A 24,658-nucleotide genomic window follows, 5' to 3' on the forward strand; every position below is an offset into this window, starting at 1 on the left:
GCCAAGTCAATGTTGATTCTTGTTTTATTACCAGCTCTGTAGCGTTTTCTTTTTGCCAGAAGACACTCTTTTGTACAACTTTTTTTTTTTTTAGCTTTAGCTGCTCCATGTCAACCTTTCTCACTCGATGTGACAACTAAACTAAGCCAATCACACATGTATAAAAGTAGCTGGAGCAACTTTTTCTCTATTTTCTGATGTGATGAGAGGTTCACAAACGAGTGACGTCAGGTACGTAATTTCCTGTGAAAGCATCCCGCCCGGTCTAAAATAAAAACACTTATAATAGGCATACCATAGTGAATCAGTGAAGAACATAAATACATTTTGGAAGAAGGATTGATGATGTTTTGACTGTTTAAATTTTGTTAATTTTGAACAAAAACAAGTTACATAGTGTAGTCCTGCCTTTAAACAAAAAGCAGAAGTACAACAAAACACTATTTCGACACTCAACCAACAAACAATGCTAAATTAAACAAATTAATTAACACAACAAAAATAAATCATAAGTGAAACAAGGCGTAGACTTCAGATTTCTGAATGTGCACAGCTCCACAAGAAAACATCTGTCAAATTAAATAAATGCATATATGAATGCAATTGAAATACAGACTCCTTTATTACTTGACGTCTTTAACAACCCAACATGATAACTGTGTAAAAGGCAAAACCTCAAGATATTCCTTTAAAATACACATTCCTTTACATAAAACAGTTGTTAACCACATAACTTGATTACCCTTAAAACGTAATACCCCAACACACACACACACATTCCCGTGCTGTGCTCTGAAATGAAAACAAACAATGAGATTCAGCGCGATACTCCTCACTGTTGTCAGGTTAAATACCGAGTCCTCAAATCCCGAAAATGACCATGTTAAAAACTCACGTTCTTGCATCAAAGAGTTCTGTCCCTTAATATGGTGCCTCAGGGTCACAACAAAAGGTAACGGCCGAAAAAGCACAATATGGGCACTTTTAAGTGAGGTAATTCAACAACATTAGGATCTAAGAACTTAGATACCAGTTTCACAGCTGAGTGTTCAGGGACGTCATTGCAGTTTTTGACATTTTACATTACAAAGTTGGGTTGTGGGGTTGTATTTTTTTTTTTTTTTTTTTGGTTAATAGCCAGTAGCCTTTAGTTTATGTCACAACCTGACAAACTCAAAATGCACTCATTCTAGAGATCACTTGATTGGTCAAAAGTTTGTATATGCCCCTTGGAACAGGATGTGTCATCAATATTTTTGGTCAGTTATTTTTTGGTACACTGAGGTCTAACTGCTAACAGGCATGGACTAAAGGATAAAACCTACAAAACTACAGTTTTCAGTTAAGATCATTAAATGTTTTAGCTAATGGGACACTTGCTGCTTTTGTAAAAGTACCAATTTTCCATTTCATTTATTTATTTTATTTCATTTGCCTCGCTGATACGAACCAGAAATGCCTTTATGCCTACATAATGACATTACAGTTGTATGGTACATTTGTCTTTCTGGTAATAGTGGAATAGCTTGTGCACGACTAAGAAATAACAGATATTTTAAGACTTGGCCACCCTTATAATAATATAACCATAGTCAGTAGCTGCAGTGGAGCAAATGTAAAATGTGAGGTTGTGCGTTTAGTGTTTTGATCATCATTTAGGTGTGTGTGTGTGTGTGTGTGTGTGTGTGTGTGTGTGTGTGTGTGTGTGTGTGTGTGTGTGTGTGTGTGATTGTGCACACGTGCATGCATACTCATGTGCTCATGTTTTCACACACGCATGCTTACATGCACTCTGACACACCCTGAGGACGCCTTTGTGCTTGAAACAGGTCAGCTAACATTTAGCCTCGACTGTTCTGTCTAATGAGGTCTGTCTTGTTGTTTTGTGCGAAAGCTGATCATTTTCTTGTCGTGACATTCAATTTTTACAATAAAATCCTCTTTGCATGTTTTGCAGGATGATTATAGCACCATCCAAATCTTTATGATCTCACTATATAATAATTACACAATTAATCTGCTAATTTTCATCTGTACGTAGGACTCATGTTCTTCAGGTGCAGTTTTGTTCAGGGTACAAAATAATACCTGACTCTTTAAAACAAATCTTTCAACAAATAGTCCGTTAAACAAGTTATATAAATAGTTATATAAATATTTATATATTTAGACTGTCAAAATCAGAAGGTCATACTCGGTATTAAATTAGCTTTTTTTTCATTAATTTTAAATGAGTTTTGCCTTTTGCCCCCGTTACCTAAATTTGGGACATTTTAAAATATAGACACCTAAATATGCTAGAAAATATAATGAATAAATTAAAAAACAGGGTTGCAAATGTATCCTAGCTGTCACTCAAAAGGGACCAATTGCTAGTTTATAATTACTGATGAACTTATAATTCCTGTAAATTAAAGATAATTCTTTATTTTTTTATAATATTGGTAATTGGGTTGAAAAATGTATAATTGTGTTAATGTAAAGAATAGAGGGATGCACGATATATCGGCCTATATAGGTTCTGTGTGTTCATTTTTAATGTTATCGTTATCCGCTCGATAAGAAAATTTGTCTGATATCCTAAAGCTGAAACGATTCAGATGCGCATTGTTCGACATGGTTTTGAATGGCTTGAAATATGATTGGAATCACTTAAAAAAAGGAAAATACAGTTAAGTTCAACACGTGCAGCGCAAGTCTGTCATATAGGCTACATACAATTATAATGAGAACATTATAATTGTGTGCTTGGCTTTTAATGTAGAGACTTTTGTAAGGCTCTCAAAAAATGTATCAGCCAATATATCTTTTATCGGCTTTCAAATATTAGTATCGGTTATTGGTATTGGCCAGAAATTACACGTCGGTACAACCCTAAATAGAAATATATTATTAGTCTTCATGTCAGAAAGGATCCAGGGGCCGGATTCACAAAACTATCAACGAACGAACTGTGGTTTTCTTCTTATTTTCTTTCTTAAGATTATTCTTTAAACAAAACGTAAGAACAATTCGAATTCTTGAAAAGGATCTTCTTAAAAGTCATTGTAAATAACATCTTAAAGGTAGGATAACCTCCAACTTGTCTTAAATCCCCAAAGGTATGATTTTGTTAATTGGTTTGAAACTTGCTTCACAACCATTTTAAAGTATTTTCGTTATATGAATGTGTGTAGTATGAATGTGTAGTATGAATGAAATCCGGACATAGCATCCACTATGTTGTCAGTCATGTGACCTACAGTACCAGCGTCAGTTGCGTCGCTTCACAAATCCTCTCTAGTGGTCTCATGCGATAGTAAAGTGTCCACTGGATGCACACTTCAGGATATTACCGGTATAGTGGGTGATCCGGGTACTTTTCGATTACTGTTTTATAAACACTACAGCAGACATAATACTTTTGTCACATACTGTTTTTTCACCTACTATATAGTATGGATGTAGCATATTCAGATTCAGACAGGAGGCTCTTTAAAAATGACTATACACGGCACATTAATGCTGAACTCTGTCTAGACAGTCTTGATGAAAATAATGCGAGCAATAAAATTATTACGGTACTTTGGCAGCAACTGAAAAGATGGCCTTTGAAATGTTTTTTTTTATTGAGTTGAGCTACAATCATAAAACACAAGCAACATTTTTATTCTTGAGAAAAAATATGATGATGATTTTCTAAAAAACATTTGAGAACCTGATTATTATCTTTCGTGAATTGCACTTGGGAACATTCTTACAAACTTCTTGGATATTTTCTTAAGAAATTTATCTCAACTTTTTTTCACACATCCGGCCCCAGATTATGTTACTACTTTTTTTTTTTTTTTTTTTTTTTTTGGGGGGGGTAAATCATGCAGTAACAGGGTTGCACACAATCTGGGCTATAGTTTTACATGTATTTCAATATATTTTCTAAATAAATGTAACTACAATTTAAATTATTAAAAATAATTAAAAATATAAATTTTTACTACAGTATAAATGTGTAAAAATTATAACATTGCTGAATTACCTTGATGGATACAGTTGAGAACCTCTGAGGTGAGACAAAAATTATCTTTAAAATGATCTACTTTTTACCCTATATTAATTTTATATTACATAATAGCTTATCAAACTCATCTAATAGTTCGTACAGAACATGGGATTTGTGCCACATTTAAAAAAACAAGTAATGGGACACTAAATCTACCCTGTTTGTGTACAGTAACATATGCTTTCATTTCTTATAGCTTTTGATAGATCGTCTTTAATGGCTCTGCATAAAAGGGGTCATGCAAACATGGCGAATTACAACACCAGACATCTGTTCACTTTTTCACCATCATCTAGTTCATAATGCACGATAGTTGTGTTCTTGTTTAACCTCAAAATACCGTTCACTGTCACACAAGTCTCGATGTTGTGGCTGTTCCAGCGCACTCTCAGAAATGATTACATCATGTTAAGCACTTGGTTGGGACATGGGAATCTCACTGCTGGTGACAGGACGTCCTGCTGATTAACACCAACTGATGAATGCTGGTTGCAGCATCTGGCTGTGAATGTTGAGCAGATGTTACTGGGACATTAGTTGAAACCCCTCTTGAACTTAAACAACTCCTACATATGCGGTTGTACCTTATTTCTAGGCTGTATACTTTATAGAGGACCTATTTATGCATATTATTATTTTCAGTCTTTTTGTTTTTAGAGTGTACTATAGGTTTTTAATGCTTGTATGTTCAAAAACACATTATTTTTTATTGTTGCAGCAGTAAAGTGTGTGTGTGTGTGTGTGTGTGTGTGTGTGTGTGTGTGTGTGTGTGTGTGTGTGTGTGTGTGTGTGTGTGTGTGTGTGCGTGCGTGCGTGTGTGCGTGCGTGTGTGTGTGTGAAGTTTTAGCACAAAATACCCCACAGATATTTTTATATAGCATGTTAAAGTTGTCACTTTTTGAGGGTTTGCAAAAACACACCGTTTTTTGATAATTTTTCTTGCTCGAACAGCTACATTACACACTAAAGAAAGTTGAACATGTAAAAAAAAAAAATCAATCTTTAAGGTGTGTAAATGTATAGTAACTGACTTGTTTGTAAGCCTGTATTACACAACCGGTTTTCCGCCCTATTGATATGGTCCTCTACAAACTGTGCTAGTGAGTTCAGAGCCGTTGTAAAGACGGCTCCTCTGTGATTTGCAGTGTGTTTAGTGTCTACAGACGCCCACCGAGGGACAGGTTATGATGACTTTAGTGCATCCCATGCTGACACAGCATTTTATTGTCTTGTAAGGTCACAGATTCTCATAACTCACTCAAATCTGGATCAAATTAACTTGATATAAAAGAGAAACCTTGGATAAGCCAGATATATTTTTCTTATTTGTTCATTTATTTATTATTCTCTATTATCTACTTAATATTTAAAATCAAAAGTTGTATCTGTTAATATTAGTTAAGGCACTAACCATGAGAAATATTTTTGAAAAAATATATTGCTTAAAATGAGTTCATGTTAGCCTAACTAAGGTTATCAAATGAGACCTTATTGTAAAGTGTTTCCGAAGTCATTATCAACAAAAGTAATGTATTATTACAAAGTCATTTGTCATTATTATTATTACTACTATTGTCATATTTTTTTACACATTGGACTTGAATTGACAATCCGTTACATTATTGCAAAGTAAATGTTTTCATATTAAAATATCAAATAATTTAACTGATATTAATCTCTAAATAAACATTGCTAAAGTGTAAATACACTTTGCATTTGTATTGTTGTTAATTGTTATAGTGGGTGTTAGAAGTTATTTAAAACAATGTTAATAAATATTAAAAGTTCATAATATTTAATAATAATAAAATATAATCATTATCAAAACTTGCTTCTATGGTTACAATAACTATGTATAGTTATACAGGAAACCAAGCCTATTAATTAATTTAACACCGATTAACTTTAGATTTTCCTGCATGCCTGCATAGTCTCCTATTGCAGATTCACTGAGGTTCATATTCAGTTGAGCTCCGCTCTTTTTCACTGTGCCGTCTGAGCGTTTCTATGGTGGAGCGCATTGTGATGTTCAAGTCATTTACAGGAAGATTGTAAGCTCTCTGTGAAGCGCTTGTCTAGAGACCAACACTTCCACCTAAAACATGTATAACATGTTCAAATAGAGATATATTCACTCATCAACCATTGAAAATATGTCCCTTCAAGCTTAGCATTTCTTTCACTTGACAAACACTAGTGAGGTATTTTTTAAATACACATATTTTTGGTAACCAGCCTTTATTTACGACGCATCCAAGCTATAAAGCTTGAAAACGTAGTAACCCATAAAAATGGTGGGTGGGGGTTAATGTTCGTCCCTGTGGACTACTTTCTTATTTATTTTTTATTGATTCTTTCCAGCTGATTTATGACCGTGCACTGTAAACTCACTGGGGGCAAAGTGAGACGGCAGCTAGTTTACGTCTTATCAGTCAGCGGAAATAAAAGAAAGTGTAGAGTATGTGCGACGACACTTGAATTAAAATGTATCGATATACACTGATGAGCCAAAACATTGTGAGCAGTCACATGTGAAGCGAGTACCGTTGATCATCTTGTTAGATTCGATGTAAGGACTTGTTAGATTAGATAATAGCAAGCAAACAATCCGTTCTCTTAATCAACGTGTTGGATGGAGGAGAAAAGGCCAGGAATTTGAGTGAATTTGACAAGGGCCAAATACAGCTCTGGACGTCACGTGACCTGTTCTGTTTATAACCGCCATATTGGCAGGCAGGGGACAGCCGGGAGCGAATATGCAATGAATGACGGCAGCATGAGGTTCAAGGCAACAGAGTTCACTGCGCACTTTAATTCAAAAGACATACATAGCAATAAACATAACAGATCCCTAATGCCACAAACTGTTGAATGGGTTTCTGCAGAAGCTAATGGCTTTGCTGCTTGCTCTATTCTTTGGAGTTTGCTCTTCTGTCGAAAACGTCTAACTTCCGCCTTCTTTCTCTCTTCTCCGGGGATGAGTTAGGGTTGAACATAGATGGGACGTAGTCGGGTGAAAGAGGGTCGTCAATCTTTTTCCCTAAAACATTAGTAAACCGAAAATGGCATTTTTCAAATTCTTTTAGGATCGCTACATGCATCTATTAATTCATCTGACACCTTAATCCATAGCAAATTACAAGTAGACTAAGTAATAGCATTGAAGTTACACAGCAATAAACTTTTTAGTTAATAACAGAAAAGAATACCAACTAGTGATCAGTAAATAAATAGTAAATACATCAGAGATCAACTCTCAAGCGCTCAGTAAGAGTGTTCAGCGAGTGAACATATATCTATGCTAAACTTATACGTTACTTACAGTATAACGTATAAGTACAATTTACAATTAGTACAATTAGACTTTAAAATCTAAGAATTTATTAGCCAATGGCTAATGATGGACATTATTTAGTCGCATATGCGAGTGATTCACTCGCGTTGTTGGAAACTTAAGCGTAATGCATTACAATCGTCAGAAACCATTTTTAAACATGTTAGCTAGCCAAGTTACATCAGAAAGAACATACTTGATAGGAAGTGATCACTGCACAAGCGTTTTATTGCAGTGAACCATTTCAGTCGTTTATCAGGATCCTTAGGAATACGATAAAATGATTTCCCCGTTGCTTTCCTCCGTCTGTTCTGGCATCCAGGCGCACAACACAGTTGAAATGGAAAGGTTTAAACAGTCTGGTTTGAAATGATCATTCGACCGCTATCGATCATGCCATTGATACCAGTGCTACAGCCGCTCTGGCGCTCTCCTGATTGCCTTGAGTTTAGATTGCGTGACGTCAGCCTCCGGAGCTCTATTGTTGTGGCAAGGCGACTGGGTCAGATTATCTCTAAAACGGCAAGGATTGTGGGTTTCTCCCGGTCAGCAGTGGTGAGAATTAATTAATTAATTACGCAGTGGGTATATATTTTTTTGGGAGTCCATCAAAGCGCATCTATCCGTGATAAAAGTGCTCGAAACGGCTCTGGCGGTTAATAAAGGCCTTAAGTGATGCGTTTGTGTAAGAAAAATATCCATATTTAAAACTTTATCGACTAAAATAACTAGCTTCCGGCAGACAGCCGACGACTTCCGCCAAAGGAGTAACACTTGAACTTAACGCACAACGTAATGACGAACGCGGTTGCCCAGCCCTGTTTGTTTGAACCGCGAGAGGCGTCAAAGCTTACGCTACTCCTGCGTCATACATCTTCAAGTGTTACTCTTTTGGCGTAAGCCGAGAAATGTGGTTAACACACCCAGTCATGCTTGAGGAGGGAAAAAAAAGTAATATACCGTGAAACTGGTATAATTTTGAAAAATAACCGTGATATGGCAAAGGACCAACAGCATATTAGGCAGGTTGGAAAAGTGCCCTATTGAAATTGCATATTCAACAACGCTGGATAAACACGTCTGCTAAAAAAATAGAATAGTGATGAATAAATACAATTGATGTAATTTTGTATAATTTCTAATCTGGCACAAGGTCTGATTTCAGAGATAATTGGAGAACTAGGGGCTCTCAGGCCCCCCAGTATGTCTGTGTCCTCTACTACTCGTCCTGCGGTGTGGCGAACAGAAACTTCATGCGGGCGTCGTGCCACTAGCGAACACTCATCAGTACCTGACAGCGCTACGGCTTTGCATATGGTTATTTGCAAATGTGATTTTGATGCCCCGAACAGTTTGTGCGTGTCAGGACTGATTAGAGTCCTGTTAGAAATTGGTGGGATGCAGTGCCAAGTGCGCAGATAGCATCAGGGAGGACGGGACGCCACATGCTGAGCCCGTCCTTTACCAGCCAGCCCGCATGAAGGGTGTGAAAAGTGTGATCGAAGCGCTTCTGTCATGGAGCATTTTGGTGTCTGTGAAGCTATGATGATGTACAGTACGCTACTATAATTTATTATAAAATTATGTTCAAATGGTATGGGCAAATTTCCTGATAAAGATTAAATGAAGAAAATATAAAGAAAATTAACCTTTTTTTGGACCATTTTATATATATAATTATATAAATAATATATATTTTTTTTTACAATTTGACATTTATTTTTTACAGTCAACCACATTTCCTGCTATTACTGTAATGTCCAGATGTTTCAATTTTTAGGTTTTTAGTTTGCAATTATTCACAATGGTACAGTGTGATTTAAAGGTGCCTTAAGCAACTTTTCATGTTAAAAAATACCCGTTTTCTAACCCATATATGCTTAAACAATTGCCTGATGGGCTGAATGAGCCCTTCTCTGATCACTGAGATTGTCTCTATAATCCTGTAAAGTAAAATAAATAAGAGGGATCCGGGCCGAAACTTAAGACTGGGCGTGACGTCATGCGCGTTCACGGCACGCTCACATAGCTATGTCTGGCAGGTTTGTGTATTCGCCGGCACTCTCCTAGAAGATGGATTGTAAGAGACCTGCTTGTAGTTCATTTCAAACACCAACGCAAACTTCACGTAAGATAAAAAAAAGAAAACTTTTGTCTAGTGCGTGCACATCTCTGGCTGCAGTTTCGCTTGCCGCCTGAGGTGGCATAGTTCTGCAAAAACTCAGAATATTGCGCTATGCACCTTTTAAGTATTTAATATTTATTTAAATGTATTCATATTTTGAATTAGGTTTTAGTTTTGTTTTCAATTTAAAAAAATGTGCTTTTACTATTTTTATTAGGTCTTTTATTTTACTGTTTAGGTTTACTTTTTTATTTTATCCTAACTTTCAAATTTAAGTGTGTGTGTGTGTGTGTGTGTGTGTGTGTGTGTGTGTGTGTGTGTGTGTGTGTGTGTGTGTGTGTGTGTGTGTGTGTGCACGCACATGTATACATATACATACACACACGTACACTCACACATACATATATTTAATATATATATATATTATATAAACAAAAAATGTTTGTTAGATGCGATTAATCGATTTGACAGCACTCATTTTTTTCTGGTTTTTTTTGCATTACAGTGCAGCAATTTGTCATTAAAATAATGTCAGTGTATTATCTTTATACATTTCTTTCTTGTTAAATTATATATTGTTAATTATACCACGTCTCAGACAGATTTCTTCAGATTCACCCAATTATTCATCATTCATTCATGTTTGATGCATTGTTTGCTCAAAACACAACAAACACAGAGATAAAAGAAAAGCAGAAGAAGATTTTCTGGAGAAATTACAGTACGTTTGGGTCCACAGCCATTAATGTTTTAAAGGTTGGGATGGGCAACAGTAACAGAAACGCTTCCCAGCATAATATCACTGTCTTATAATGACAATCTACACATACTCTCTCTCTCTAGTGACCCTGTATTCACAGTGGCAATGCTTCTTTATTCTCCTAAGAATCTGTACTATTACATGCTTCCTTTTATGTTCACCGCATTTTTTTTTTTTTTTTTTGCACGGGCATAATTTATCACCTCTCATCCGGCACGGCTGGGACAGAAGCCAAAACCCAGGTTTCTTCCCATCTCTGTCCTTTCTTCTGCCCTTGATAAAGTCATCTTAAGGGTCGCGTGTATCGATTCCAGTTATGAGCGTACATTATGATTACTATTATCACATTGCTGTTTATTTTTTAAGGATCTCCCAGTCTGGCCAGTTTTCATGCCCTCTTTGTTATACAGTGCAATTAAAGTAGAAGTTCACCCAGAAATGTAAATTTTGTCATCTTTACTCAACCTCACGTGTATCAAAACATATGCGTGAACTATTTTGTAAGTTACCTCACTAAAGTTCGATATCAAAAGCAGTTGCAGAAGTATATATTCATTGCCTGGTTTGCGCTGAGATTGAGAACAGCAATCCCAAACTGCAAACGTGAGATGAATCCGCACACTAAATCCAATAAATCAAAGACAAAACCGGGTAGAACCAGCCATGACATCCGACTGTGGGACTTTGTTGTTTTGCCACAATATTGTGCTTTGAAATTCTCTCGACACCTCATTATTGTAGAACGCGACGCATGATCCCCCGACCATGATGAATATTCTGGGTTTAGGAATCAATCTCGACACGTGGGACGCCGGCCACAACTTAATCTTCTCTTTCATGCATTACTTATGTAGCCATTGAGGTTTCGTATGCATTTCCATATTCCACTTCTGCTATTTGCGGCCATGCCCTTTTTGAGATTCCTCAATCTGCTTCTCGTCCGTCTTAGAATCACATCAGTCAGTAATCTGCGGGAATACGTCTCAATAATGGGATTCTGGGTCTCTGTGGCGTCTGTGATTCACTTCCCTCTTCTGTTGCTGGTCGTTCATTGTGTTCGTGTCTCATACATCACGCTTTGTCGGAATAAAACGCACTCCTCATCCCTGACCTCTCCTGCACACTCCACCCAATGAATTGTGGTTATTATTATTTTTTTCTCTTTCTCATTTGTGCCATATATACAGTTCCCCTTGTGTTGTGCTTTGGTACGCTTTGCCTTAAAGGTCCCATGACATGGGGTTATTTTATTATTGTATAATGTTTCCTGGGTTGCCCTTATAATGTTAGTATGTTTTTTAGATCAAAAATAGTCATAATTTAGAAATAAAAGGCATTTTTCCTAGGCTGATTTTAGCCTCTGATTTGAACGCTCTGTTTGAAGGGGCGTGTCTGTGTGAGATTCAGTGTAACCGGCCACTGCTGTGATTGGCTGACATGTGAAACTCTCTCGAATACTTTTACTACAGCTATTATACGTTTTTACAATGACAGCTATCGAGATTAACGAATCGTCAGAAGTTTTTAAAGTATTTAGATCTATTCCCATCACATAAAATGTTGCCGTGATGAGCATTGAGCAGATGACAGTCTGTTGTTGATCGCGAGAATGAAGATCTAACGGTACGTTCACACGGGGCGTCAGCGTCAACGCTTCCCATTGACTTTGAATGGGTGACGTCAAGCGTTGCCGAAAAGAATTGTGGATCCGTCGGCGGCGCTTCACTGGCGTTGCTCGCGGCAGAAGTGGAGAATTTTTCAACTTCTGCCGCGAGCAACGCCAGTGAATCGCCGCAGACGGAAGCGTCAGCCAATCAGGATCAGTCTATGCAAATACAGTAGCCAGGCGGCAGCCAATCACGTTCATCCTGTCATTCCTGTCTAATTTCATTGGCTGACGCTTCTATGACCATGGCGCCGTGCCAAACTTCAGCCACGCCTTCCGTCAAGCGTTGACGCTGACGCCCCGTGTGAACGTACCGTTATCATGGCAACGCAGTTTCTGCACTCTCTCTGCTTTCACCAATGCAAACACGATGATGTAAATACAGTAAGAGCGATCATGTGCAGTGTAACGAGCGTCATTGATTTCATAACGAGTTTGGCAAGTGTCCAGATAAACTCGCGCTGTGTGGAAAGATTGTTCTTTGATCGCTTTCTGTATATAATTTATTCACAATTTAAATAAGATTATTTTCATCCTACTAAAAGAAACGATGTGAAGTTGATATTTTAGTCACTGCTTTACTTACTGATGATGCATAAACAGTATTGAACGATTTGAGAGAAAGATTACCGGTCTGAACTTGAACAATTACACATCAGAAAGTTTTGCTCGGCTCGATCGATTTATTTTCAGACGTTCGTCGAGGCCAGCTCTGTATTGGCCCAAGTTGAGGAAACAGTCGTCGGTGAAATATTTGCCGCAGACATGCAAAACTTTGGGGAGTTGTGTCGGCGCATTTCCAGAGAAAATGAAATTAATCCACTGGTTCTTCTGGGGCTTGGATGAAGGAACTAAAAAAAAAGCTTCGGTGTTCATTTGTACATCCAATTATTGGGCGGGAAATATTCTCTGGGCGGGCAAAGCAGAGAAAGGGGAGGTAACATTTCTCCTTATAACGTCATGAGGAGATTCAAGATCAGCCCGATTGAGCTTCCACTTTCTCAAAGGCAGAGAAAGATAGCAAAAGCTCGATTTACACCGATTGAAATTTCTAGAAACTTGGGGACCATATACAGGCTAGGGGAACTCGTATTAATGTTAAAAACCCTCAGAAAGTGAAAATTTCATGTCATGGGACCTTTAATGTAAGAAGACAACAGAGTAGTGTCCCCCATGTGTCCCCAGGCCCCCTCAGCAGGCGGCAGTGCCGGATCTGGAGGTGATCTCTCAGCAGGTGGAGGATGAAGGCCAGTGCATGGCTCCAGTGCAGCTGGTCAGCTTCGCCTACAGGGACCTTCCTCTTGCTGCCCTGGACCTCTCGCTGGCCGGATCACAGCTGCTTTCCAATCTGGACGAAGAGGACAACCAAGAAGGGTAAGAAACTGCTGGCACACATGTGATACTGCACAGGAACACGTACACCCACGTTTCCGCATCTGTGTGATTTGGGGCTTCCCATCGACTTTAGTGCCATAAGACTAAATCCCAAAATTAGCTTTTTAGTTGTGAGTAGGGCTGTTAAATCCATTAATCTCGAGTTATCGCATCTACCACATCTGTGTGTGTGTGTGTGTGTGTGTGTGTGTGTGTGTGTGTGTGTGTGTGTGTGTGTGTGTGTGTGTGTGTGTGTGTGTGTGTGTGTGTGTGTGTGTGTGTGTGTGTGTGTGTGTGTGTGTGTGTGTATAAAAACACACACACATATATTATATAAACAAACTTTTATGTTAGATGCGATTCATTGATTTGACAGCACTAGGATATAGACATTTAAGGCCCTATTTTAACGATCTGAAACGCAAGTATCAAACGCGAAACGCAAGTAACTTTGTGGGCGGATCTCAGAGCAAATCTAAAATGTGTTGGTCTGAAGTCGCTTCATTACTCATAGGTGTGGTTTGGGCGTAACGTGCAATAAACCAATCAGAGCGTCCTCTCACATTCCCTTTAAGAGCAGACGCGCTTGTTCCATGGCGGATCGCTATTATAACGGCGGATTTGCCAGCGCACGCAACTTACACGATGGTAACAGTGATTTCGCAGTCTTCAGAATTTTGTTTCCTGGTTCTTGACGGACAACCCACTTTGTCAGATGTCCTTATATACCGATGTGTCTCGGCACTATTGATCAAACAGTTTTGATCCGTCATTACTACAATTAGCCTGAATAATTTGTGTAAATGTGTAAGCTAGATTTATGCCTATTTTTTTACATCTTCATGGACACCACAATGATTTCCCTCGTGTGGTAATATTTTTTCCTTGTAATTATGTATGGTTTGCAAAAATATGAACCGCTGCGTCTGTGTAGATGAGAGAAGCAAAGTGTATACTCGTTGTGCACACGCTACATTATGGCCAAGCATGCGCTCTTAAAATAGCATCTGAATAACGCACAACTGACTTTAGACTAGGGTTTTCCTGGTCTGTGGTGGAATTGTTTTCTGAAACTGCAAAATAGCAGCAGGGAACATTTGAGCCGGATCACGCCGCCTCTTTTCACTGAACCGCCCGAGCGCAAGTTCATTCCCTAATTTACCAACGTGCGTCTGTGGAGGGAAAAGTCTGCTGTGCGTCGGGGTTCAAAGTAGGAATGATACATGCGACGATGTACAAAGTAATTTGCGCTGGGTGCAAAATAGGGCTCTTAGTCTATTTGTTGTTGTTTTTTGAACACCCCTAAAGAATAAAATAAATAATTTGTGTATCCAACTATGCACTTCCCTAAGGCTACGTCTACAATAATCCGGATACATTTGAAAACGCCATTTTCTTTAAAAACGTTCTCACAACGCAGTCCACAATAGCGTTTTCAGACGTTTTTCCGACGTTTCAGTGTGGATGAGAAACTTTTGGAAAACATCTGAAAACGCTAAATTCACCTTACTGAACATGCGTAAAACCTTCCATGCAAATCTTCTGATAGGATCATTTTATTTAGCAAAATATCTCACCGTTCACTGATGCTACAATGCGTAAGCGGCGATTTCAAATTTATTCACTTTGGAGAGAGTTTTCAAAAAGCTTAGTTTTCATTAATAAAAACGTAGTCTCAGCGTGGATGGAAGGCCAAAATGGAGAAAAAAATATGTGTTTTAAAAAGAAAATGTATTAGTGTGGACAAGGCCTTAATGTCCCTAAATGGAGTCTTTTGGTCTTCCCTTAGTTTGCTGTCAAAGTATGTATTCACACACAAGAACGAATCATTCGAAAAACATGATGATATTGAATGTAGAGGCATAATATGACATTTTAGTCTGAAATGAAACCTTTCCAGTGCAACTGTTCCCTAGTTTGCGCTACTCTAACGTAACATTTTGACTGTCTCTCTTCGTCTGCGCTCTCGTCACTGTTCCACTTTCAGTTATTATCGGATAAAGGATTCCGACGAAACATACGCCAGCCTGGGAGAGAAATATTCAGATATCCAAAAAATCAGGAAGAGCAGCATACTCTCACTTAGATCAACGATACTGACTTTTAACTGGAATTCCAGGAATTCATTTGAAGCTTGGCAGGGGTGAGGTAAAAATAAGCCTCAACATGTCTTATAAACAATAGTAGCAGTATCTAAAGTAGTCGAGATTTCAATCTTTATTGCGTCTGACATAAAGTAGTACTCTAAAGGAATTTGCTTATAATATGTTGGCATGCTGAAATGATTTGTAATGCAGAACTGGATCGTAGAGGCTTGTTTACCTGTGTTTCAGTTCAAAACAAACCTGGGAGCACTGAGAAAGATGGGGTTTTTTTTGGCTTGAAATGTTATATTTATTTATACGATTTCTAATGGAAACTCAGACAAAACCAAAATTATATCTTGAAAGATAAAATAAATAAAACGACATGAAATGACATGAAAGTGCCGCTGTGCAATAACACTATTCTGAGACCGACAGAAATCCATAAATTGTTTGTTACAGAAGTTTTAGCTTTCAAAACCGTTACGATTTTCTATAAATGGATTGGTTACTGCCATTCATAGCATTTTTTTTAGTTTTCGACTAGCGTGCCTTTGTGATCCATATCATCTTGTTTGCATCATTTTAAGATGCAGATTTTTTTTCTGCTTGTGTAATTCTGTTCTCACATACTTTTGACTATCAGCACAAAGTCTGGACCACTCAGACAGGAAGAAGCCATCAGAACACCATGTAAATTGACCAATCACAGGCTTTTTGGACAGGCTCGTAATGTGCCACCTTACCTTTCCAACCTCTCCTACACTCTTAGAAGAAGAGGTTCCACGTAGAAGCTTAAAGGGTCAGGCACTGCTTCTTAGTTTTAATTAATAGTTTTTTATTTTAATTACATTTTAGGAGCTCGTAATAATGCTAAAATAACCCCTTTGCCATATAAGCCTACAGTTCTATATTAAACCCCATTGAACCTTTTTTTTCTAAGAGTGTATACAGTACGTCTGTGCCATCATTTTTTTTCAAATACCGGATGTTTACCGCAGGAGGTTGGTTTCTCGACTACTTCACACCATATTTTTAAATGCCAGGTTTCAGTGGGTGTATTTGTGTTCCTCAGTGGTTAGTGCGCAAATGTGGCTTTAAAAATCATCTGGCAGCCGCACTGCATGCTGGGAGTGTAGAGCACCCAGACCTTTATGGTGCTGACTGGGTTTTTTGGCAGGCGACGCTGCTGTCCCGTCTGGGTAGCGTGACTCACCGTGGACGGCCACTGTGCGATGCTCTGCTTCATGCAGGGAAAGTTGACAAACACCATAAGCTTAATTATGGCAGCCGTCACACTGTCCACAAGCCATGCCTGTGTGTGTGTGTGTGTGTGTGTGAGACAGATGGTCCGTACAATCTCTCAAGTGTGTGAGTGTGTTTCTGAGATGTCAGCACAGAGCATTCTGCCTCTCACGACTCACTTTGTCAGGTGACACACCTGTGATAACAGCCCAGCTGAATGTTGTGAAACTTTTTTTTCTACGCATTTAACTCTTTCCCCGCCAGCATTTTTGAAAAAAGTTTCCAGCCAGCGTCAGCATTTTTTTATCATTCTTTCTCACAACATTTTTCATGGCAAACATTCCACCGAAATTTTTTTTTATATGAAAATCTGAGCATGCAATTTGTCAAAGAACAGACCCTATGCTTTTATGCATAGTGTATGCTTGAATGTGGGAAAGTTTCATTTTAAAAAAAAAACAGCAACATTTTGAGCAAAAAGATGAGAAAATAACGTTTTTGTCAAAGATTACATCCAGATCGGATTCAGAACGAAGATCAAAACATAGATGTAGATCGAGTCCATCAACACCCCAAAGCTTCACAGTCATGTAGCTCGCCCTGGGTTCATTTAATTTAATAACATTTAATTCAATAACATTATGCTGTTATGATTTATATGCTGTTTAATGTTGATGATCACGTTATTTTAAATATGCGTATATCGCTTGTTTCTGCTGCTTCTTCGTCTGTCTTTGGATCAGGAGATTCTGGATTCTTTCAGAAGATGTGTAATAGCGCCCCCTACCATATAACAGTAAAAACACGGAAAGATGACAATTCTGTCAGTGGCGGGAAAAGAGATAATGACATTTTGGGGTTTTAATGTTACACGTTAACGTTATGTTTTCATAATGTAACAGAAAATTTTGTTGCATATAATATTAAACTGTATTTGCTATTATAAGCCTTTGACAAGTACGATCACAGCGAACATTCAGATCTGAGCTGGAACTGCCACTGAGCCAGAGAGAGCTGTGGTCATGTATAGCTATAAAACCACACATTTCTGCTACAAATATTCATATTATCACTGAAGTACTGGTGTGATAAAAGTTTATAGTACAGATTTAAACACTGATGACTATGTTGACGATCTAAATAGAGCAAAAGGCCTTTTGAAAGTATCAATTACATTGTTACACCAGTAGATGGCGACAAGTGACTGTTAAAAGATGTATTTGTCATTGAATCATTCAAGAGATTCATAAAAAAACACTGATTCATCAAGTAATGACACAATTTATTTATTCATGAGGGAGTCATTGAATCATTCATTCAACCTGATTCAACATTTTAAATAGACTTGTTTAAATGAACGTTTTGTCAACGTCTAGTAAATTACATTTTGTTTAGTCGTCTGTTCAGAATCGTGGGAGAATCATAATCTCTGTTTGAAACGAATCGTGATTCTCAATTTATCCAGAATCCGTCCGCTCTAATTCTGATTGTTTGTGATATCCAATCGCATAGCAATTCCGCATTTTTATGTTTACGCATAGAATGTAGTTTACATATCTGCATTTGCAAAAAAATGTATACCGAGTTTTGTTTACGTCATGTTTTATTTTAGGTGTGGTATCTAGAACAATTTTAAGCGATTAAACCCAATCACTTACAAGGCAATCAAAATACAATGTTGTGAAAATGTTTTGTGCTTTCTGGGATATTTCTGTCCGGTATAATTTCTGTTAGAACATGCTTTCTGTTAATGGATATGTCTTTTTTTATTTATTATTTATTCTTTTTTTGGTTGATTCAGTGTACTATTAATGTATTATGTCTTGTATGTTCATTGTATTTGTTATATTTTGTATTTTATGTGGAACTTTTATTGCGGCTTTCTTGGCCAGGGCTCCTTCGCAAAAGAGACTTGTTCTCAAAGGATTTCCCTGGTTAAATAAGGGTTAAATAAATCAAATAAAAAAATGGCACTTTTCACCAGATTTGCTGAGAGATATTATCCACAAAACATTTCTGACAGAAACTGATCGCAATTGCACAGATTTCCACAGAAAGGGCAAGGTCATGGCGATTCCGGGACACTGTTTGTGGCAGTTTCACCCACCGGCATATCAGCAGCTTTGTTTCCTTCTCCCGTAACCGAGTAGAGAAAGCGAGAGTACAGGCACGTCATGTTTCTGAAGTGACTCACATCTGAAGCATGTGCAGAATGATACAGAGGATATTTGCGCATGGTTTGTATGTCAGTTTAAGCCTTATTGGAACTGAGCTAAAAATAGAAAGATGCCAAAATGACAGCTCATTCTTTATTTTTATTTTTCTATTCATTTAAACCTACTTTTTAAATATGTGTGTGTGTGTGTATATGTATGTATATATATAGTATTATATTGTCCTCTGTATTTTAGATTATTTTAATATTAATTTAGATTTTATTAATTTATATTTTGTCATGTTGTTAATATGTTTAGAGTATGCATGGTCCTAGAGACGTGATATTTTAGTAGTATTACTATTGTATTTTAAAGTTCGATTTTTGATTATATGCAAATATATGCATCTCTTTATAGTTACCTGTAATTCCCCAGCATTTCGACTCCAATTGGTTTATTGAAAAAGTTATAAAATAGCTTAAATTTTATGGCTAGGCTTTAAAAGAGATCACACACCACACAAACTTGGCCGCACAACAAGTTTAAATTGACTTTCTCTTGCTCTCCAAGGCTGCTTTGTGGAATATTATTGCAATTTAAAATAAATAATTTCTGTTTTGATATATTTAATTAAATGTAATTTATTCCTGTGATCAAATCTCCATTTTCAGCTCCAAATTTTCTAAAAAATTTTGTTCTTGTTTTCTTGTTTTTCTCGTAATAACTTTTAACTTGTAAATACTTTTCGCGTTATAACTAGATATTATATTGTTAAAATAATGTATTTTCTACGTGACACGACAACGTAGGAATAGGCCTTTATCACAGGCCGCGTGTCGTAGGGGTTGAACGACGGAGCTTGAAGTCAAGTCAACGTCATCTAATCGCTAATGACGTCATTAATAAAAACGCAAGAGATGGGAATGCTTTGCAACTAGATGCTAAAGTTTGTGAACCTCGAGCCGAGACACAAACTCGGGTCGCCTTGTGCACAGCAGCAGCAAATGTCAGATTTTTTTTTTAATGACACTATCTCGTTATTACGATAAAACATTGTTTTAACAAAATCTCGTATGAGAAAAAATAGATAATTTTAACTAGAAAATTTTTGTTTTAACGACACTCATTATTACGAAAAAAACGTTGTTTTAACGACATCTTGTTATTATGAGAGAATATATATTATTTTATCGAGAAATTTTTTTTTTTTTTTCGTGAGAAAATTGCAGAGTTTTGCTTTTAAACGTAAATGTTTAATTTTAATGAGAATTTTTTAATGACACTATCTCGTTATTACGATAAAACATTGTTTTAACAAAATCTCGTATGAGAAAAAATTGATAATTTTAACTAGAAAAATTGTTTTAACGACACTCATTATTACGAAAAAAACGTTGTTCTAACGACATCTCGTTATTATGAGAGAATATATATTATTTTATCGAGAAAAAAATTATATTTTATTCGAGAGAAAATTGCTCAATTTTACTTTTAAACGTAAATGTTTAATTTCAATGAGAATTTTTTTAATGACGACATCTCGTTATTATGAGAGAATATATATTATTTTATCGAGAATTTTTTTTTTTTACGACACTATCTCGTTATTATGAAAAAAACTTGTTTTAACGTGATCTCATTTTTATGAGAAAATATATTTTTAGAAAAATGTTGTTTTAACAATCTTGTTATTACGAAAAAATACCTAATTTTGACGAGAAAAAATGTGGTTTTAACAGCATCTCGTTATTACGAGAAAATATATATTGTTTAAATAACATAACATCTCGTTATTAAAGTACAAGAAAACATATTTTAAACGACATAACATCTCATAAGTATGACATAATTGAGTAGGAAAAATAATAAGTATGTGGCCGCATTGCGCCACCGTAACAGATGAACTAGTTTTTGTGGAAACGGTGCTAAAAAAAAAAAGTCAGGATTCTTTGATGAATAGAAAGTTCAAAAGAGCAGGATTTATTTGAAACAAACCCTTTGTAACAATGTAAACATGTACTGTCACTTGCTGAATACAACTATTCACTTCTATTCAAAAAATCTGCAACACTTTTGAATGATTTCACATGTCTTTGCTACTTACAAATATCCCACCCAAGACCAGTTTTAACATCTCACGCCGTGCTAGTTGTGATCAAACAGCAGATATTACAGAGATGATGTAGTCTAGCACACTCACTGGTGGGCTGCCACGTGGGCGGATGGTTGTAGTTGCAAACTTCAGGGGGCATTTGCAGAGCTGGCAGTCTCAGTGCAGGGGCAAGACATCCAATGTGTGGGATATTATTAGCATGTGCTGGCACTTGGGCTTCCTGACCGGAACATTATACTGGTGTGCATGTGGACTGCCCAAAATATTCATGCTTTCTGTTGTATCTTGTATGTTTTTTATAACAAAAGACAGTTGACTGAGAAAAAAATGGATCATGAAAAAAATATTATAATTTTCTATTGTAATGCTTTTTTTTTGGGGGGGGGGGGGGGGGGTGTTGCCGTAAATACTTTCTAAATATAAAAATGAAAATGATTTCCTAATGTTTTTGTAGGCTGCCCATTTAATTTAATCATTATAAACTAGATTTTTACATTTTTGTAAAATCTTTTTAATGCCCTTGCTCTGTCAACTTTATCTATAGAACGAGACCTTAAGCCTAGTGCATTATGGGTGAATTACTGACATCTAACCGCAAGAAGATGAAAAAGACCTCAGAGACCCCTCGACTATTTATTTTGAGATTGATGCATTACATATATATATATATAATTTTTTTTTTTTTTTTGAAAGTATTCAAGTATTTTTAAGATGCTTAGTTGCAGTTTAAGGAATTAGATAATATTGCGATACATTTGTGCTCTTTCATTAATTTTATAAACTCAAGTTTATAAATTTAGCACTAAAGTGACACATCCTCCTGGTAAATCCTGTGAGATTAATGGTGTGCTTTTCAAATAAAGAATCTCTCTGAGATTCAGCAGATATTTTATGCTTAGCTTTTGTTGTTGTTTTTGTTTTTTCTCGTCTTCTTTATCCTGTGCTGAGGTTTGTCTGCTGGCCGTGACAATTGTTTTTAGCTTTTGCTTGCTTGCTCTTTACCTGACATTGTCAGTGGAGCGTGCTCTTTCCTGCTGATCTGAGATCAGCCGCTCTCTTCATTATGTTTAGAAGCAGGGGATGTAAGAGATATGTGTCTTAGATCAGCATCCAACTTTTGACATTCGCAGCGGTCACTGGAAATCAGTCGGTCCTATCTGCTTATGACACAGACAACTCTCAAAACACTGCTTAGAAAGAATTATTATGCATTATTATTCATTTGAGGCTGCTTTATTAGGCATTGCCAACCTTGAAGACTGAGGGACCTTGGACTGTGCTAGGAGTTTGCTAGTGCTCATATTTCTGGACAGAAATTAAAACACCCCTAACCATAAATAATAAACTTACAATGTGAACTTGTCCCACAATATTTGTACTTTAGATACGAATTATATGCATACATACTTTATGCCTTATACCAAAACGCTCTAGAACTAATTAAATTAGATAATAAATAATTAAATTAAATATTCACTCACATGTAAAAAAATAAATAATAATTACCGGGTATTTACATAAAATGTTACTATATATATAATTTTTCAGCTAAATATGCCAAATACTTTGTGGGACTTTGTGGCATGATGGATTATCAAAGGCTATCATCTTCCAGCTCATGCTTCACTAACTTCTCATCTAAATTATGAGATATAATGATGCATTCGCAAAAATAAGGCCACAATTACAAGAAATTAAGTCTCAATTATGAGATTTAAAGTCACTTTCTGAGATATAAAGCCATAATCACAAGAAATTAAGCCACAATTGTGACATTTAAACTCAGAACCGTGAGATTTAAACTCAGGTTATGATATATCAAGCTACAATTACAAGAAATTAAGTCACAATTGTGAAATCTAATCTCAGACTTTTGAGATGGTCACATTGATGAGATGTAAAGACACCATTACAAGAAAATAATCTGCAATTATGAGATTCAAAGTCAAAATCATGTGAGAGAGTCACATTATAAGAAGATATAAAGCCACAATTACAAGAAATTATGTCATAATTGTGTGATTTTAAGTCACATTCTAAGCCACAATTACAAGAAATTATGTCATAATTGTGTGATTTTAAGTCACATTCTAAGCCACAATTACAAGAAATGTCGCAATTGTGAGAGAAAAGTCATGGCAAATCAAGTTCCATGATATAGTCACAGTTATGAGAAATGGCCATTGTTATGAAAAATAAATTCACTGTTGCCAATTATTATTATTTTTCATTTTTTTTACTTCAAAGAATCTTCCAGTCTATCATTTTCTTTCCATTCAAAAATAAAGAATGAGCTGTCATTTTGGCATCTTTCTATTTTTAGCTCAGTTCCAATAAGGCTTAAACTGACATACAAACCATGCGCATGATCAAACTATATAGCCATGCCATTATCAGAGCCCAAAGAGCGGGTTTAAAAGCATTGACTGCACTTGATAGATTGTTATTACTGCTCTTGGAAATATCTTATATATGCGGATGTGTGATTTTTATTTTTATTTTTTTGTTAAAGCTGCAAGTTTCCTTTTTAAAAATCCTATCAAGAAACATAATGGCTTCGATCAAGCTATTGCAAGCAGATTCAGACAAGTCTATTTCTCACTGGCTCATGCCAATAATGATTTTCAGAATCAACAGCAATGCCTTTCCCACTACTATGGGTTGGATTACTAATGCAGTGGCGTTTTTGAGAGTCACATGCGACTAAGATCTCTGTCAAAGCAGCGATCGGTTCTGGTTCTTGTTTGCCCTTTAGTTATTCTTTAAAGGCCGAGACCCTGGCTGAAGTTGACTGAGGTCAGTAACGTGAAGCCGTGAGGTTGATTTATGTGGAGGCTTGAAGGCGCTTGTGGTACAGCTTTGTGCTCCTTGATTGCTTTTTCTAAAAGTGATTTCCTCGGAGACCAACTTTGATGCCTTCTCAACCTCTTGGTGTCGGAGACTCACTGCCAGAGTTCAGCTTCTAGTGAAGCCAAGGTGTGTGTGTCCATGTGAACATATGCTTGGCCGCTCCATCTGCTGCCTTGTGTTTTCATCAGTGCTTTGCAAATCATGGATAATTATGAGTTGATGTACAGATCCAGAGTTTAAAGCGAAAACCTGGAAGATGAAAATAATCCAAAAAACGAAATCCTCTTAAAGGGTCATATGATGCGATTTCTTGTTTTCCTTTAGTGTTATGTAGCGGTTTGTGCATGTGCAATGTATATCTGCAGAGTTACAAAGTGTCAAACAAACCTAAAGAGATATTCTTTATAAAAGTTGAAGGCCTTCCTAAAACGCTTCCTTCAAACACGCCTCCACAAATCTACGCTATAGAGTTTCAAATGTATACGCAAAGATAGAAGGCGTAACTTTCATTCTCGCTGTATTATTGTTGCCGCCATGTGGTTTTTTTTCGTTGCGAAAGCCAAACTACTTTGTTTGGCCTTCCAAAAGAGGACACGATTATAAAACAGCGGATACGCTTTATTTATAACACTGTTCCAGAGCAGAACAACTCGACTGTGCGCTGCACATTTTTCGGAGGAATGTGTCCAGAACCTGCGAGAGTACAAGGCCGGCCGCACACCGAGGCGGAGTCTAAAAAGTGGGCAATACTTCTTTGCAAGTACAGTCTGGTGCTTCTCACAGACACAGTCATATTTTAAGAATTTGCTACTGACTTATTCAAACGCGAGTTTTGAGCAGAATAGAGTTGCGCTTTTATGTCGTTTCTACGATCACAAATGCAGACATGGTTTTATGTTCACATAGTGGTCT

General features: G+C 36.8%; 1 protein-coding gene across 3 annotated transcripts in view; it reads left to right on the plus strand.

The window, feature by feature from the left end:
• tmem266 (transmembrane protein 266) overlaps positions 1-24,658 on the plus strand; it is a 73,189-nt gene that overhangs the window by 18,489 nt on the left and 30,042 nt on the right. For 2 of the 3 annotated variants that reach the window (XM_079604111.1, XM_079604110.1), the window contains exon 3: positions 13,110-13,298. The exons of the other annotated variant lie outside the window; for it this stretch is intronic. In XM_079604111.1, the coding sequence (XP_079460237.1) occupies positions 13,110-13,298 (189 nt within the window). The remainder of the gene's footprint in view (positions 1-13,109; positions 13,299-24,658) is intronic. 3 annotated transcript variants of the gene reach the window in all.

The sequence above is a fragment of the Phoxinus phoxinus genome, assembly GCF_949152265.1.
Source record: "Phoxinus phoxinus genome assembly, chromosome: 25".
NCBI lineage: Eukaryota > Metazoa > Chordata > Actinopteri > Cypriniformes > Leuciscidae > Phoxinus > Phoxinus phoxinus.